General features: G+C 42.4%; 1 protein-coding gene across 8 annotated transcripts in view; it reads left to right on the forward strand.

Moving 5' to 3' along the window:
- Positions 1–15,426, forward strand: part of mitfb (melanocyte inducing transcription factor b) — a 33,562-nt gene extending 18,136 nt beyond the window's left edge. For 2 of the 8 annotated variants that reach the window (XM_017409355.3, XM_037977170.1), the window contains 9 exons: positions 324–561; positions 10,912–11,127; positions 11,231–11,326; positions 12,115–12,232; positions 12,449–12,541; positions 12,646–12,702; positions 12,898–12,973; positions 13,547–13,694; positions 14,090–15,426. In XM_017409355.3, the coding sequence (XP_017264844.1) occupies positions 324–561; positions 10,912–11,127; positions 11,231–11,326; positions 12,115–12,232; positions 12,449–12,541; positions 12,646–12,702; positions 12,898–12,973; positions 13,547–13,694; positions 14,090–14,482 (1,435 nt within the window). In that variant the 3' untranslated portion in view covers positions 14,483–15,426. Of the gene's footprint in view, positions 1–320; positions 562–7,916; positions 10,384–10,911; positions 11,128–11,230; positions 11,327–12,114; positions 12,233–12,448; positions 12,542–12,645; positions 12,703–12,897; positions 12,974–13,546; positions 13,695–14,089 lie in introns of those variants that run through there. The other 6 variants (XM_037977172.1, XM_017409352.3, XM_017409356.3 and 3 more) reach the window with 5 other exon arrangements.
- The last annotated feature ends 49 nt before the right edge of the window (positions 15,427–15,475 follow it).

The following is a 15,475-nucleotide window of genomic DNA, read 5'->3' on the forward strand; positions in this document are numbered from 1 at the left end:
GGACTGACCTGACAGGTTATCAGATGAGATCAGATGGTTGGTGTTGTAACTGATGGAGCTCTCCAAACAAGACTTTTCTTTTCATCTGCGCCCCTTCAGTTCACTTCCTTTCATCGTGTTAGCGTCAGCCCTCCCTGTATCTCCGTCTTTTCTCTTCTTGCTTGACCTCTTCCTCCCCGCGTGACCTCCGTCTACCCTCTCTCCGCCGTCGCCCCCCCCCCCACACACACACACATCTTTTCGCCTCCCTCCACCTCACTTTCCTTATTCTCCCCCTCTGATCACTCATGTGGTATCTCCCCCCCCCTCTTCCTTTGCAGCAGCCCGTCGGACCAACACGTCTCCTCCAAGCCCCCGCTGAGCTCCTCGGCCGTGACATCACGCATCCTGCTGCGGCAGCAGCTCATGCGGGAGCAGCTCCAGGAGCAGGAGCGGCGCGAGCAGCAGAGGCAGCAGTCCTCCCAGTACCCGCAGACCACCGCGACCCAGACCCCCGCCATCAATGTCAGCGTCCCCGTCAGCCTGCCACCTGCTGCACAGGTGCCCATGGAGGTGCTCAAGGTAAGCGGCCGTGGCTCCAGCTGCTGGGGGGGGGCTTTCATTGGCAGGCTTTCATTGGCAGGCTTATTTCTGCGTAAAGTTTCCATGTCAGGAAAATGTGTGCGTCATCGCCGCAGCCTGGATGGTCCAGCTGTATTAATAGAGTTTGGTGACTCGTGCGAAGCCAGTCAGGGAATCGTGGTTTTACTATGCCCGCCCGTAACAACTGGAGAGAAAGCACGGGGAGTGGGTGAAGTGTGTTAAAATGAGTATATGGGGGATTATCTTTCCTGAGAGAATTCCTCTTTAATGCATGCTGTGCCTCCAGCCATTTGGATTTAGCCATCTTTAATCCTATTTGCTCGGCTACGTTCACATCTTTTCATAGCTTTGATTCTCTGGCAGTCTGAGGGACAGGAGACTGGTTCAGATTTTCTCTGAGTGGAGAGCATTGTTTGTGACGGTATACTTCAACCAGACTTTTTGGTAAGTTTTACTCTCTCTTTTGTATGCGTTTTATTTTGAAAGGCATTGATAACCAACTGAAATATTTAAAGAAACGTGTCGGGCTTGTCGTGTAAATGTAAGTGGACTATTGTGCAACCCAGAATTTTAGTACTTCTGCTCATTTTTGGCCATTTCCAGTATTTTTTTTCTTGTTCACTTCTCTTTTAGTTGTTTGATTTTTATCTAAAAAGTTCTGTGTGTAATTTGAAAGGCTTTGCCATTTTGTTTGTGTGCTTTCTTTTGAAAAAAAAAGTTGTTTATTCATCATTTTGAACAAGTTGAGGAGATATGTTTGTTTGCAAATCTTTTAGATCAATTTTTATCTGTTTACAGTTGTTATTCTTGATCTCAGACACCAAGTGAGATTTTTGCACAAGCTTATTACACCATTATTATTTTCTCTAGACATGGAGAAATATAAAACTGCAATTGGGTAAATGAGCCTCAGCTTCTCTTTATTGGCTTCTGTAGACGTTATGTTGGACATTTGGGGAACAAATAACCCAATAAATTGTAGTTGCTTTACAAGCAGTGATCAGATGATTTCAAAGCTTAAGACAAATGGCCTTTCTCTTTAAACCAAACGTGGATAAAAAACACCCTTTGGTTTCATTTCCTTCCTGTCGGAGATGGACTGGGAGTTTAACCAGTGTCAGTTTAACCAAAACAGCCAAATGTTGACGTTCTTGAATCTAGGAAAGACAGAGACGTGTTTTACACAAGGGGTGCTGTGAGAATGTGCCAAGTGAGAAAAGCTGTACTACCTCAAACACGGATTTGACCAAACAGGAACTTAATATCCCTCATCATCATAAAAATACAATCGGATTGTGAACTTGCATACCTCTAGTGTATATAGCTTTTTTTTTATTTGTTTACTTGTTCATTCATTCCTTTTTCTTTATTTCTTAATTTTTGGTATGGGGGTGCTGTAGCACCCTCAGCACCCAAAGTTCCGAGCAGCAACAACAAATGAATTGAACCAAAACATTTATTTCTGTCCCCGAACAGTCTGTTAAACCAAATCACATTATGCGATAACTTTACTTTTTTTTTTATAACAAATTATTTAACTCACTTCCAGTCACCTGACCAGCAAAATCACCCCCCCAATAATCTGCTGTCGATTATAAGGAGTTGTTTAGAGCCCTCACAGGAAAAGAAATTGTAGAGCTTTTGAATGAATGATAGATCAAAGCTTTAATTGTGTTGTAAAACCTCTTATTAAAAAAACTGTATAAGAATGGGACTTATTGAGAAATCTTTCTCGGGTTAAATCCGTCTACAGCACTTCTGGAGATTTCACGGTTTTGTGCTCAGGCGCGCTTTCATTGCGCTGGATGTGTGTGGCATGGGCTCTGCGGCGAGGCACAGACACAGTATATCCGTTCAAAACGTTACTGTATGCCACGCAGCATAAACGCCGCTGTAATCTGCAGCTCTTTGAGAGGTTTAGGGCGCCCCCTCCCTGAACCCTCGCCCTGTGTACAATGCATCAAATTGGGAGTCGTTTCTCAGTTTTTGCTCGAGCTTACAGGCATTCCTGTTTGACTGAAGTCTTCAGATGAAAAAAAAAAAAAGGCCGCTCCAGCTTGGCGCTGTTCAGCGGGGTTAACCTGCTCCCCTGTCCGTGCGTAGATTAGAGTCCCTGCAAAGCTCCGGGGTACCAGGCGGAGCTGCTGAACCTCGGAAAGTGCAAACATTAAGCTCAGATGAGTTTATCTAAAGACTGATTGGGCCCTTAATTAACCAACTGACCCCTGACCTCGCGGGGAATAAGTATGGGATCAGTTCGGGGATCAAGACAAAGGCGAGCACGGCCTTACCACACACTGAACGCTAATTCAGTGAAGAATGCCTGCAATTAGCCCTCACTGCTTTAATTCCATGGCATGTTTAAGGAAAAAAAAATACAGCTTTGAAAGAGTTAAATAATGTTTTTCTTTTTGTAAGGATTTATAATGCCTTGAAAGGAACAATGGACTCTTCTAGCACATTGTTCCCCTTGATTCAACACATTTGACAGTTTTTTGTCAGACTCATTTAATACTGAAATATACTCATAAGATTTGTAATTATTTCATTTATCCTGGCTTGGCTAATATTGCTAAATTTAGGTATTATTGCTAGCTTTCTTAGACAGTAGCTAGTTAAGTATATTTCCATATGGCTTATGCTAACTTTATCCAACATTTATCATTTAAAGACAAGGTTTTTATCAGCCTACAGTGGTAATTTGTCATGCTTGCGCACATTAGCGTCACAAAATATCAGCAGAGGAGACAAGAAAGACGTTAGCGCGTCGTAGCTTTTCACGTTAGCGTCCCAGTTGTTGTCTGCCGGTTCTGCATAGCAGCTTAACGGGGAGACAAAGTGTCTCATTCAGCAAATGGAAGCAGTCTTATTAGTGTATCCAGTTAGGACCATCAGGGAATGCCTGCAGCGTGCCAGTTAAAAAACATTAAAAAAAATACAAAACAAAACGAAAATACAGACCGTTGTTTGTCGTTCTGCGCTCGCCCTGCACCATTTTTTTGTTTTTCAGTACAGCGGGGTCTTTTGTGCTCGTTGCTGTGGAGTTTCTGATTCTTTAGGGGTTATGTTGCTGATGCCTTAAGGCCTGTTGATGGTTTAAAAATGAGCTGAGGAACAAAAAGTCGCCTTGTTCGCCGTTGTTGCAGAGGCTGGGAGTTCGAATTTGATGTCACATTTTTAAGCCATGCACTGCGGGGCGAGTACATAAAGTGAAGTTGGGTCAAGTACTTTTTTTTTTTTTGCTGCCGGCTGTTTAGCCTCTTTGTACTCGGGCTTTTTGGTGGTACAAAAGTACATGATTCGCGTTAAAGATGTACAGAGGCTAAATCAATGCTTGGCACCACGTTCTGTAACCATAAATAGTTCATTTTCACATGGAAAAACAAAAGCATTAGTGATAAAGCCTCGCCATTCTGCCCTGTACCCCCCAAGGAGCTGAAATGAAGTCACTTGGATCTCTGAGATCATCTCAATTTATGTGATAAATTTGGAAACCTCGAGATGTAGAAGATTAAATGCTCATTTGAGTAAAAAAAGCAAAAAGCAAAACTAAATCAAGTGGAAAGATATGACTCGAGATTCCAGAAATCTCCTTTTTTTATCTGCATGATAATAATTTTGTTTGAATGAATATATTTGAGAGAACAGAAAAGAATACAGTGCCTTGAAGTAGTATTCATACCCCTTGAACCTTTTCACTTTTTGTCCCGTTACAAGCAAAACCTTTGAGGTTTTTATGGTTTTGTGCTTAGTGAGAACATCTACACATTTAAAAACTGCTGGGCTATTTTAGTAACTGGTGGAATCAAACCTTCGACTCTCTGGTTGGACGATGGCTGCTCTAACCACTGATCCAAAGCCGCCCCACAACCAAATAACATCAGTTGGTTCTAGTTAGCAGATGTTAATAGCTGTTACTGCCAGCAACTAACCCAAGTTGTCATTATCTGAAGACCCACATTTTAGATTGTTCCTTTAAACTCCAGCTTTCAGTAGCTCTAACACATTAAATTAGTCATTTTAACCTCATTTTTGGGTAGAAAACTGAATCCAACCCTGCTGAGTTAAAACTACCCATATTTGACCCAGCACTGGGTTACAAATTAGAGGGGGAGGGGGTGTCACGGTAGTTGGGTGGTTGGTGCTGCGGTCTCGTAATCCTGAGGCTGCAGGTTCAAGCCCAGCTTAGGAAGGGCATCTGGCATGAAGCAGTTGTTAAATCTGTAGTGCGAGTTCGCTCCCTGTGGCGACCCCTGCAGAGGGGAGCAGCCGAAAGGAAAAAAACAATAACTGAGTTACAGATTGGGTCGTTCTGTAGTTTTTAGTGTGAATTAAACAGAAAATAAACAAACAGTGAACTGTATTTCTGTCAGTTTAGGTGGACAGTTTGTGTCGTACTCTTTCAGCTGTGAGATGAGATTTAAACTTCTCAACAACCCTATCCCTAACGGGTCTGGTATGTAAGTCTAAAATTGTCCCCAGGTGTGAGTGAGAGCATGAATGATTGTTTGCCTCATTTGTCTCTGTGTTGTCCTGTGATGGACTTGCGACCTGTCCAGGGAGTCCCCCGTCTCTGTGATGACCAGGAACCAGCCCCCCCACGAACTGGAAAAAAATGGATGGATGAATGGATTTGGTGTGCAAAATGTGGCAAAGTTCAAAGGCCCCTTGATTCATTCTTTAGTTTAAACCTGCAGTGACCAGTTATAATCATCAAATAATCTCCTGACTGTACTTTCGATAACGGTCTCAAGTTTGAAAAGATGGATGTGTTTGTTTCCACGTCAGGTATCTCTTGCTTTAACTCGTCTCTGTAGATCAAAACATTACATAGCACAGCTTCACAGCTTCACAGCAAGAAGAAATGTAGACTTTCACAGACAAACCTCAAACATTACCTGTGCTGGAAAAGTAGGTTTTATACTGTAGTTTTTCATTCTTCTGTAAAAACTGGGACACCCCTAGATGTTTTCTAGTGCAAATAATGCCCTGAATGCCCTCTTTGCTTCTCCTGTAGGACTTGGGGAAATGCAAAACTAGGACTTTTCCAGGTATGTGAGGTTGGGGAAAGCTCTGTGGGGCTCTGGCAATAATCTAATGAATTGTTTTTGGTTCTATTTTTATACAGTGCCTGCTAGGTTTTTGAGCAATTGGAGGGAAAAAAACATGAGAAGAAATATTTGCCAGTGGACTTTAGTGTCTGTGTGCAACGAAACGCTCTCTTCAAATGTAGATTTAAACTTATCTCAGGCCAGAAGCAGCTTATTTTGTGCTCATTATTACAATAAATCCTCATCAGTGGTCATATTTGATCATCATGTCATAAGAAAACTAATAAAGCTACCAAATCTGGTGCTGTGACGAATAAATAGAACTACGTTTTAGTAGGTTTACTTCAAGTTCAGAGTAGGATATTTACACGACAGTCTAGCTGAAGCAGCTTGAGCTAAAACAGGTTTTAAAACCAGCTCCTTTCTGAAAAAAATGTACTTTAAACCACTTTTCTGCTGCTTTGAATACAGCACAGCCTATGTGATGTTTGCTCATCTTTATCAAGCAAACTGCAACGTTATTTATGTGTCGGAGTAGCTAATTGATGGGATGATGTCACAGATGCAGGAGGCAAGAAGGAACAATCTTAAACCCTTCCTTCCTTTGACTGCTGTGGTTAATTACTTAGAAATGAAGATGACAGATGCAGGGTGAGACTGTAGTTGTTCACCAAGACGTTAGCGTAGGGCATACACCTCGAAAACCATCTAAAAAAAAAAACAAATCCTACAGCATCCAGGCAGACAGAGAGCAGACAGCGCTGCAGGCGTAACAGAGGAGGAATTACAGCGACTGTCAACAAGTGTTAATGTAACCCTGAAGAAGTTCACCTGGAAGCTGAAGCGCTGTCTTACACGCTCTGAGAGGTCGTCAGGAGACTTCATGCCTCCACACGTCTAACAGTTTGTCCGCAGTTAGTAATGGATTTTCAGATTGACATTCAGATAACTAAACTATCAGATAGTTTTAACGTTGCCCTGCTTCACTCTTTATTAATGGATGCTAACGTAATAAGCTGGTCAACAATTTTGACTATTACTATACAAGTGCTAATTTGACAGCTTTTTTGGGGGGGGGATTCTTCAGCTTAGACTAATTTTTCAAGTAACCATTCACAAAAAAAAAACTTTAGTTTTACAGTATTTCCAAAAATAAAAAGTTAAATATATGTTGCAGTTAAATATAGGGGCTGCCACCAACATTTTCTTATATTTTAATGTCAATTTTACTTTAGTTGTCCCACGAAATTGACATCATTTGATATGTGACTATCTGAGTAACTACATGTCCCAGGGAAACTAAATTTAATAAGCTTTGTGCTGAAGAGTAAAAGATTTATTTGTTAAAATTTGAACTGAGTGTTCAGTATTGCCTCCGCCTGTGACACGACACACGTCAAGTCTGTATTTGTGACTTGAATTAGAATTTTTCGTGTTGTGTCTGAATCTTCTTCCCAGTTGGTGCATTTTTCTTGAATTTTTTCGAAAATGCACACGCTTGTTTGTCTGTGTTCAAGCGCGTTCTAACAACCAAAACGTTTTTTCATTTCCAGTGAACGTCATTTTTTACGCTGTGGAAAACAAAACAAAAAAAAAAGAGAAGGAAAAAAATTAACATTCAATATTAAACTTGGTTACTTTTTACACATTTTGTTAACATCTGAGCGAGACCTGGCTGTGTTATTAGGTTACGAAACAATGTCAATTTTGGGGGGACAAATTGTATTTTTACCAATCAGCTTTGGCAAAAAAAATCCCTAAATAAATCAGAGAATGAGACTTTTATAATAAAGCACAGAAGTGTTTAAATTAACAGCTATAGCATATTAAAAAACAAACACATTGAATCTTTTAGGATTTATGTATTTAAGCCAAAAAAAGACTGACCGTTCAGCATATTGTGAATATCCATGATGAAAAGGACGGCAATAAATCATTATTTTCATTATATTTCAGATGCATTTGTGTTCTGCTGCTTAAAAATATATTTTAGCTCAACCCAACAGACTCACTGGCCTTGATGCCCACACCTGGTTGATGGGGATTATCACAATTAATATTATCATTGCAGTAATTTACAAAAATATTGCACATGACAAGTTTTTTTTTATATTGACAGTGTGTTTTATAATCTATAGTGCAGAAAATACAGTAGAAAGGCTTCATTAAAACTATTCTAGATGTTGTTGATCAACCCCCCCCCTTCCCCCCNCCCCACCCCCCATGCATCCTGATGAGAGCCAACTGAAGCCTGCCTTTTGTGATCAACACTAATGAGTCACAGTGAGACAGAAATAGTTCAAGAAGACTTCAGCTGAAACAGTTTTCTGAGAATATAAATAAACGTTGGCGACAAACTTTGCTAAAAATACCACAGCTCAGTTTTCCACTATGGATGTGAGCTCTTTTTGTTGCAGCTGGTTTTGGAGGGAGAAGTGAGACATCTCACACCACACCTATTAAAACAACTCCAGCATCAAAAGCTTCATAACACGTTGTGCAAACACTGTTTAAAAAAGAAAAAAGAAAAAAGCATCACAAAACGGTGAATAACACAGCTGTTCCATCAGAAATGTGTTCACATTCATGCTGCAAGTGCTTCAGTCGGTGCTACAGCTAGCTGCTGCTGCTATTTGCACAGAATTCTTTGTAAATAAAACGGCAGCGTAAAGGTTTGTCGAGCAGCGCATGCAGGAGCCACTATAAAAGTTTGTTTAAAGACGGTAGCCGACCACTTTGGTCTTGGCCTCGCTCCGACTAGCCGTTAGCTCGTCCTTTCACTCAAAACCAAATTAAATCTTCCAAACCAAGGCTGCTCGATGCACCGTCTAGAACAGGTGAAACATTAATTGTCAGTAGCATTTCTACAGAACCATATCTCAGAAGATGCGAACATTGTGAAAGCACTTTGCAGAAGAACCACGTTAAAGTGCATTATATCAGTGTCGGCCATTTACCCTTCGTTAGCTCATTTCATTTATTATTTAGGTGAACTGTACATCTGCTGAAGAGCATTTGCTGCGACAACAAAGCAAAAAGCAAGAGCTTAAGAGTTTCCATCTCCTAACGTGGTCTGGACTCCTTTTAGCCGTATATGTTTGGTAGTCTGAACATGTTCTGTCTTGAGCCAAAGCTGTAGGAGCTCTTAGTGAACTGACGTGACCCCACACGAGCAGCACCTGGACGTCTCTGGGTTTAATAAAAAGTCACCTACCAGCCGATCCTTGGGTCTATTCTTAAGATACAGAATGTTTTTGTTTGTTTGTTTTGTCCAAAAGTGTCAATAAACGTTTAAGCAGAATCCTTCTCAGTAAGAATGTTATTTTTTTGATTGTTGACTTTCTCTTTAGTTTGTTTGTTTTGTTCTGATTGGGCCACTGTGGTCACCAAGAGGGCAACAGTCTGAGCAGCTTTATGTCACATTATGATCACCTAATTAAACACAGCGCAGGGGTTATTCTCACAGTGAAGCTACGTAGGAAACAGCTGTCATTTTACGCTCCTTTATTCCTTTTAATATTGTGTCTGTTGGGTAATTGCAACTCAGATGGCTCCGAACTGTGTCATTGTTAAAATAATATGTTTCAGGTGCCTTAATGCATTGTAATTTTTACAGAAACAGCAGATTGTAGCTCAGCTGAGAGCTCATCGTGTGACGTGGCGGAGTGTGCGTCCGAATGCAGAGCTGGTAATTGACAGCAGATCGCAAAAAAAAAAAAAAAAAAGCCTTTCTGGGAATTCATTTTTACCGCCAGGTGTGAACGCTCCTAATCAGAGCTGTTCACTTCCAGTCAAAACGGATGTTGGAGCCAGGTGTGAACAGGGCCTGTGTGAGTGTGGAATTAAAAGCAATTCATGCGCTACAAAAAGGTGAACCAGAAGTAGAAAAGCAATAAAGCAAGCACTTTAAAGCTGGTGTTTGAAAATATCTTTAATGAACTGCGGAGTAGAATTACATTATAGGAGCTTTGAGAGAGAATAAAATGTATCATAAAGAGGCAGTCATTAAAAAATGGATTATCACAAACCTTTATATACACATACAGCACAAAAAAATCAATATGATATGATATGCTACAATACAACATCATAATAGTATGTACTTTATTGTTCCTTTGGTGAAACTAAAAAGTAAAAGTGAGTAAATGTCAGCGGTTAACTGGTTCATCCAGAGCCTGTAACCTCCTTCGGTGTAATAAACAACACAATCCTCTTAGCTTCAGCCCAACACATACACCAGTTTGAAAGCTTTGAGCAGCGATTCAGTGGGTTTTTTTTCCCCCAGTGTTCTTGCCGAGTAAAAAGTCAGAAGGAGACGCAAGCTGCAGACGAGCAGAGATAAACTGGGAACACGTGGCAGGCCTCAACATGGGGTTAAAGGAAAAAAAAAAAAAAACCTTGGATGGGACGAAGTAATGGCCCCGGGGCCACGTTTTGGTTTGAGACGTGGCCTTAGCAAACAAAGGCCGCAACTGTTAGCTTCATATTCCGACATCAAGTGATTCACCGCGAAAAAGTAGATGCAGTTTGTACATAAAACAACGCCGACTTGAAGAAAGACCATTGTGTTCGCTGGGATTTCCAAGCATGCATAGCTAATGGCTTCTCTTCCCTGCGAAACCATGAGCGGGATCTTTCTTCGCACAAGGAGGCAACACCAGAGTCACGTATAGTTTTTTGATGTTTTTTTAAATCTAACAACCTAAAAGAGAAAACTATGCTTGAGATGCTTGGATACCAACCTTATGAGGTACGTTCGTAAAAAGATAAAAAGCAAAAAGATGAAATTGATCAGGATGGATTTTAGCTCATTATCAGTGCTGCCGTATTATCTACCTACAGTTCATTAAACGCAGCAGTGGCAAATTTAGGCAAAAGGTTAGCAGGATTAAAAATAGATCTCTAAATGCGAGCTGGATTTCAGCAACTCTGCTCCACTTACAGTGAAATGTGTTAAAGTCTGACTAACGCTGTCTCAGGTTTTTCATTTTCTTTGCCTGCTGCAGCGTTTCAGGATTATTGATGCTGTGGGGCGAACATCGAGCCCCGGAGGTCAAGCTGAGCTGTAAATAAGCTGCCATTTCAAAAACGGAGAACAACTCTCGCTAGCGTCTTCAAATAAAGTCGCTTGTGTCCTTCCACAGACAGCCCTGCTTAAATGTACTGCTCTCATTGGGTTGCGTATGTTTTTTTTAACTGGCTGCGTGTCTGTTGCTGCTCCTTCCTCTGCGTTTGTTTTATCGCCTCTTTTCCTGTTTTCTGTGCTTTCTGCCGACAGGTTCAGACTCATTTGGAAAACCCAACCAAGTACCACATCCAGCGCTCCCAGCAGCAGCAGGTGAAGCGGTACCTGGGGAGGCTCGGCCCCCATCCGTCGAGCTTGCCCTGCCCCAACCAGTCCTCTGACCACGGGGGCATGCCGCCAGGGCCGGGCAACAGCGCCCCCAACAGCCCTATGGCCTTACTGACCCTGAACTCGAACTGCGAGAAAGAGGTTTGTTTACCCGTACTCGTTTCATCTCTTTGTGTGGTTTTTTTTATTGTTTGTTTCTTTTACGTAAAGTCATTTAAACACACGAACCTGTGGCTGCTTTCAGATGGACGATGTCATTGATGACATTATTAGTCTGGAGTCCAGTTATAGTGATGAGATCCTCGGCCTGATGGACCCAGGACTTCAGATGGCGAACACGGTATGTGTGTGTGTTTGTGGTGCTTCATCGTCAGCGTTTAGTCTGACACGTCAGGGAGTACATCCTGTAGCAATGTACAGGCAAATAAGCCAAGAGTGACTCTGTACATTTACTCACAGAGTGCATTTAAAAGAAAAATAAAATGTGTTCTTAAGAAGTGGTTCATATGTAACCAGGAGATATGAATAAAATCAAACCTTTTCCTTCTGCATAAGACAAAGAGGTAGCCCAAAGAGGAGATATATGGATATATATATATATGGTATATGGTGTTCATTAGTGTCTAAGGGTGGTGTCTCACTGGGCTAAAGGCTAGTTGGCAACTCAAAATTGCGAGAAATATGGGCACATATTCGACCAGCGAGCCATGTGGCCACATTTTAAACGGCCAATTATCTTTGAAAATCACTGCCTATTTTTGTGTGCACGGCTTGCAAAACTGTTTTCTAGACGGCGCACACCATCTCGTCACCCACCTCGGCCTGCTTTGGGACCACCTTGGCAGCCGGTCCCACATTTAGAATTGAATTCTTCTGGAGTAAACTTTTAAAATGAAGACAGCTTTTAGACCTGGACATTCAAGGCTGCAGTCTTGAACGTTTTCTGTCATAGGACAGCTTCCATGTGGGTGTCAAAATACAGCTGTAGGGTTTCAGAAAGCTAAGCTGAGAAGGCTTCAAGACGCCGTCTGCCAGCTCGTCGCCAACAGTCGCAGCCCAGCTAGATACCGGCTTCACCAAGACAGGTGCGATCTTTGCTCAGCGGTGTCTCTGCCGTGTCCACCTCAGATCCCTGTGCCGCCGAACCTCATGGACATGTACGGTAACCAGGGTATGTCCCAGCAAGGTCTGTCCATCAGCAACTCCTGCCCTGCCAACCTGCCCAACATCAAAAGAGAATACTCAGGTGAGTCAGACACAGCTTGCGTCTCCGTGTTCAGTTTCTAGGCTGTGAAGAAGACATCATAATTCACCGAAAAGTTCTCCTCTCCTGGCTTTTGTCAACTAATAACATATTTATGACTTTTTAGAGTCTGTATCTTAACTCTACATGTTTGTCGATGTGTTGAATCTACGATTGCTTGTTGGTTTGAGTTTATAAAACTGTTATTTATCCCTTTAGTGTCACAATCTCCGGCCATCATGCACATGCTGGATAAGTCTGGATCCTGTGGCAAATTTGACACCTACCAAAGGCCCGAAGGCTTCCCCGTGGGTACGTCTGAGTGTTTAGCTTCGAGCTGAAGCGGATAGCTGCTGTTTATTTTGGACGGACCTCTGTGCTGTTGTTCATTTTATTGATCGGAGCATTTCTTCCAGAAGCTGAGGTAAGAGCCATGGCTAAGGAGAGGCAGAAGAAAGACAACCACAATTTGAGTGAGTTGTTTTTTGTTTGTTTTTTTGTTAGAGATACACACTATGTTGTGTTTGATTTGTAAAATGTGACCATGCTTCGATGTGTCAATTGTCTTTTTTTTGGTACATCTTAAAAAAACCACCAAAACAAACGTCCTAATTGTGTTTCAGAACTAAATCTAATTGTTTTTTTATTCATCTGTTCACGTTCTGCAGTTGAGAGGCGGCGGCGGTTTAACATCAACGATCGGATCAAAGAGCTGGGAACTTTGATTCCGAAATCCAACGACCCGTAAGTTCTGCTATCACGTTAACAACTTTTTTTTTTTAATTCAAAACAGACTTCTTCCTAAACAAAACATTTGTCAGTTTAATTGTAAGACCGAGAACTCTTCCTTTCACAGTGAACATAAAATAAATGAAGGATAAAATCCTGAGTCCTGTGCAAATATTCAAGTTCAGCTGAAGCTAATATCCAGGCAGTGTTTTCCTCTTTTAAAACAAAAATCCCCTTTTTGTGTTGCTCTGTCGCTGCAGCAGTAAACCAAAGAAACACTGGTTGAAGAATCACATAAGAGGATTTTTAAACCCCAAAATTCTGTATATCTCTTTGATTAATCCTTTTATTTAGTTCAGCTGAGCTTCAGAGAACAGACTTGTGGATTTGACCCCCTTGAGTCAGTGAGTTTAGTCATGCAGATCAGTGGTTTACCTTAAACATTATGTTTGCAGGTAGATCCTTTTCCACTAGATGTCACTAAAGTCTACACTCTGCTTCTTTAACCTGTCGATGAACTGAAATCTAAACCCAGATCCCGAGAATCTGCTCGGACAGTAAGAACAACGTCTTGTGTGTGCTTTTCAGAGACATGCGCTGGAACAAAGGCACCATCCTGAAGGCGTCGGTGGACTACATCCGGAAGCTGCAGCGAGAACAGCACAGAGCCAAGGAGATGGAGAGCCGGCAGAAAAAGCTTGAGCACGCCAACCGACATCTGATGCTGAGAATACAGGTAGAGGCTTAGGAAATCAGCTCTAGTTCACGTGGCTGTGTGATGAAAATTGCGTCATTTTGTTTACGTTGCAGCTTCGCCCGCCGCTTCTCGACACAAGGCCCGGGCCGAACCTTTTCTCTCAAAGGAAGAGGAAGGTTTAAAGCTGCAGCTGTGGAGGATTAAATTCAAATTTTGTGTAGAAAGTTAAGCTTTGTGTTTAGTTTTCGGTGCATTTGATCGACTAAAAGCCTCCTGAGATTTTAGATGGGTGAATAAAAAACACAGGACCTTCACTCAGGAGCTCTGCAGATAGATGTGTGAGTGAATCCCACACAGGTTCAGACGTATGTGACGGGCAGACGTGACAGCAGCGTAACTCCCCGCTGACTAATCCATGTGTCTGTGACTTGCAGGAGTTAGAGATGCAGGCCCGAGCTCACGGTCTGTCCATCTCATCCTCAGCGCTCTGCTCCGCCGAACTCGAGGCGCGGACCATCAAGCAGGAGCCTGCTCTGGAGGACTGCCACCGCGACCTGTACACGCTCCACCCGCACCACCACCACCACCACCACCTCCACCAACACCAGCACCACGCCGGCTGCGCTCCCGAGCAGGCGGGCGCGCAGCCGGAGCTGGGCGAGGGCCACTACAGCGCTCAGAGCAAAGCGGGCGACGTCCTCATGGAGGACACCCTATCGCCGGTGAGAGGCGGGGACCCTCTGCTCTCGTCCGTCTCCCCGGACGCCTCAAAGGACAGCAGCCGCAAGAGCAGCGTCAGCATGGATGAGAACGAGCAGGGCTGTTAGCGCCCCCCGGTGGGAGACGCCCCGCCTGCGTCGTCGCCCTCCCTCACTTCCTGCCACAGACGTTGCAGCTGCTGGAGAGGCTCTTTTCATTTTCCTCCCCTCCTTCTACCTTTGTTTACACGTGTTTTTTTTTCCATATTTCCTTGATCAAAAAGACTGATTTAAAGTATTCGCTTTAATCTATACGTTGCTGACAATGAGTTACAAAACTAGATGGTTTTATATTTAAAGATAAGCCTTTATCTTTTCAATAGAGAGTAGATTTTTTTTTAATTGATTCCAAAGAATCTAGGGAAGTTATAAATCATAGTCAGAAGTGTAGATACCTGTGTTGAGATGAACACTGCTTTTAAAATCACTAGCAATAATAGGAGACAAATATTTATTACTATAGTGCTTTACACTCTTTGTGTCTTAGATTGAACTTGAATGTGCAAATGCCTTATTCAGACGTGTACACATCCTTGTCGTACATGTTTTGGCTGTTAGCGGCGTCTCCGTCGAGACTTCCAGTTAAAGTTTCCTGCTTGTCGACTACTAACCGTTTGTAGCGCTGATCCTGTTTATGTAACTTTGTATGCAGCACACATTCCCCTGAAATTTATATTTATAGCAAGGTCATTTTGAGGAGCCTGAGATGATGAACAAGCACATACAAAAAGAAAAAAAATCTAAAAGCCACAATATTTTCTTCAAGATGGCCTCCACATCTCAGCACTGATTGTTGATTTTAGTTTTTGATGTGTATAATAGGAAACAATCCAATCACAAGACGAGGTCTATTTTTGTATCGATCTGACGGTGGCTGATAGATATTTCACCAGGACATTCCTCACTGCCAAAACCACAGAAACACCTAAAAAAAAAAAATCAATGAAGCCTCAAAACGTTATCGTCGAGACGCACGCCTGTTTGATGGATTGGGATATTTGTTTATAATTCTGCAGATGCTCGTCATTTTCTTTGATCCAAAGACCTGGGGGGGGGGGGGGG

The sequence above is a fragment of the Kryptolebias marmoratus genome, linkage group LG8 (genome assembly GCF_001649575.2).
Source record: "Kryptolebias marmoratus isolate JLee-2015 linkage group LG8, ASM164957v2, whole genome shotgun sequence".
Classification (NCBI taxonomy): Eukaryota; Metazoa; Chordata; class Actinopteri; order Cyprinodontiformes; family Rivulidae; genus Kryptolebias; species Kryptolebias marmoratus.